The 1,956-nt window shown below is 60.5% G+C and overlaps 1 protein-coding gene across 1 annotated transcript; it reads left to right on the top strand.

Moving 5' to 3' along the window:
* Nucleotides 1–94: 94 nt before the first annotated feature.
* LOC104399267 (protein FAM49A-like) lies at nucleotides 95–1,237 on the top strand (the record flags this gene model as incomplete). The annotated part of the gene is made up of 6 exons (XM_010013458.1): nucleotides 95–172; nucleotides 247–363; nucleotides 494–590; nucleotides 669–793; nucleotides 1,009–1,079; nucleotides 1,174–1,237. Coding segments are annotated over 6 exons (552 nt in total), but the record flags the coding sequence as incomplete, so codon positions are not given.
* Nucleotides 1,238–1,956: the final 719 nt, after the last annotated feature.

Genomic DNA, 1,956 nt, shown 5'->3' with positions numbered 1-1,956 from the left:
GGGTCCCCCATTCAAACCCCACGAGCCCCTTGGGACTCCTGAGGCTCCCCCCAGGCTCTGGCCATGGCCCCTCACATGTGGCTCCCCTCCACAGATGACCAACCCTGCCATCCAGAATGACTTCAGCTACTACAGAAGGACCATCAGCCGAAATCGCATTAACAACCTGCAGGTGAGGGGTGTCCCAGGACAGGGGATGGCTCAGGGGGGTCCTACCTCCCCAACACCCCTCATCCCCCCCCGCAGCTTGACGCCGAGAGTGAGGTGAACAACGAGATGGCCAACAGGATGTCCCTTTTCTATGCCGAGGCCACCCCCATGCTCAAAACACTCAGCAACGCCACCACCAAGTTCGTTTCTGAGGTGAGCGAGGTCAGGGGGGACCCTCGGGGGGGGGCAGCCCAGCCCCAGCACCACATGGGGATCAGATGGTGCTGGGGGTCCCATGGTGAGCCAGGAGGGGAAGCAGCATCCAGGACCTGTTGGGTTTCAGAACAAGACGCTGCCAATTGAGGACACGACCGACTGCCTGAGCACCATGGCCTGTGTCTGCAGGGTGATGCTGGAGACCCCGGGAGTACCCCGCAGGGGTCGGGGGGCACATCTGGGTGCTGGGGTCCCTTCTGCCACCCACCCTGGGCTCAGCTGGCCCCTCTCCTGGCACAGAGAATACCGGAGCCGCTTCACCAACACCGAGACCCTCCTCTTCTGCATGCGGGTGATGGTTGGGGTCATCATCCTCTACGACCACGTCCACCCCGTGGGGGCTTTTGCAAAGACCTCCAAGATTGACGTGAGTGGCAATGGGGTGCACCAGGGGGGTCACTGCCACCCTGCTCATCCCAGTGTAGGTGTGATGCCAGGGGTCCCTCTCCCTGGATGATCCCTATGGGGATGTTTCTAAGCTGCTCCTGGGGGGAACTCAGAGAGGAGGAGGATGGGGAGGAAGGGGACCAGCCCCTCGTGGCACATTCAGGCTCTCACAGCCTCTCTCGCTCCCCCCACCAGATGAAAGGCTGCATCAAAGTCTTGAAAGACCAACCCTCAACAAGCACCGAGGGGCTCCTGAATGCTCTGAGGTGAGCCGGGGGCCAGGGGATCCCCCCATGGTGCAGGGGGACAGCGGCAGAGCAGGTCAGGGTGCCGTGGGGTGACTGTCCCCTCTCTGTCCAGGTACACCACTCGGCACCTCAATGACGACACCACATCCAAACAGATCCGGGCGCTGCTGCAGTGAGCGACCCTGCACACATCACCGTGTCACCGATGCCATGACCATACCGCTCATGTACAGAGGGAAAAGGGACAGTGAGAAATACACCAAAATGCAAAATAAAGAGAGATAAAAGCAGCCCGAGGCCATGCCCGGTGCACCCCTCCTCCCAGATCAGCACCCACTGGACACAAGCACAATCGGGTGCTGGGGCTGGGCAGGATGGACCCGGGCAGGGGACAAGGGGCAATGTCACCCCCCGTCCAAGGTGTCCCTGTCCTCATCCTCATCCCGAGCAGGAGGAACAACCATCCCTGCAGACCTGCGCTGACTGGTGGGAACGGCTCGGTCTCACCTGGTAGACTTTTAATATGAGCAATTAAATCTCCACTCACCTTTTCTTTTTTACATGGTTTTATTTCAGGTGTGAAATAAAATGACATTTACTCTGTCGGTGGCCGGAACGGGGCCGTCTCTGCTGTGTCCCATCCACGCTGGCTGCAGGCACCCGCATCACCGCGTCCCATCCATGACACCCCTGGCACTGAGCCCCCACCAGGGACCACGTCCCCCTTCCATGAGGCTTATCCCTGCTGGGATAAACCCCATCTCCAGCCATGTCTCAACCCTACAGTGACACTACCAGGGACTAGGAGCTCCTGGAGGGACAAGGAACAAGGGCTGGTCCCAGGGGCTCCCCCCAGGCCAGTCTACCCGGGGCACCCTCCTTCCCCAGTGCTCCA

This window comes from Nestor notabilis, unplaced genomic scaffold, assembly GCF_000696875.1.
Source record: "Nestor notabilis isolate BGI_N333 unplaced genomic scaffold, ASM69687v1 scaffold21454, whole genome shotgun sequence".
NCBI lineage: Eukaryota > Metazoa > Chordata > Aves > Psittaciformes > Psittacidae > Nestor > Nestor notabilis.
The sequence above is the reverse complement of the archived record's forward strand: the minus strand, read 5'-3'. Positions and strand labels throughout refer to the sequence as shown.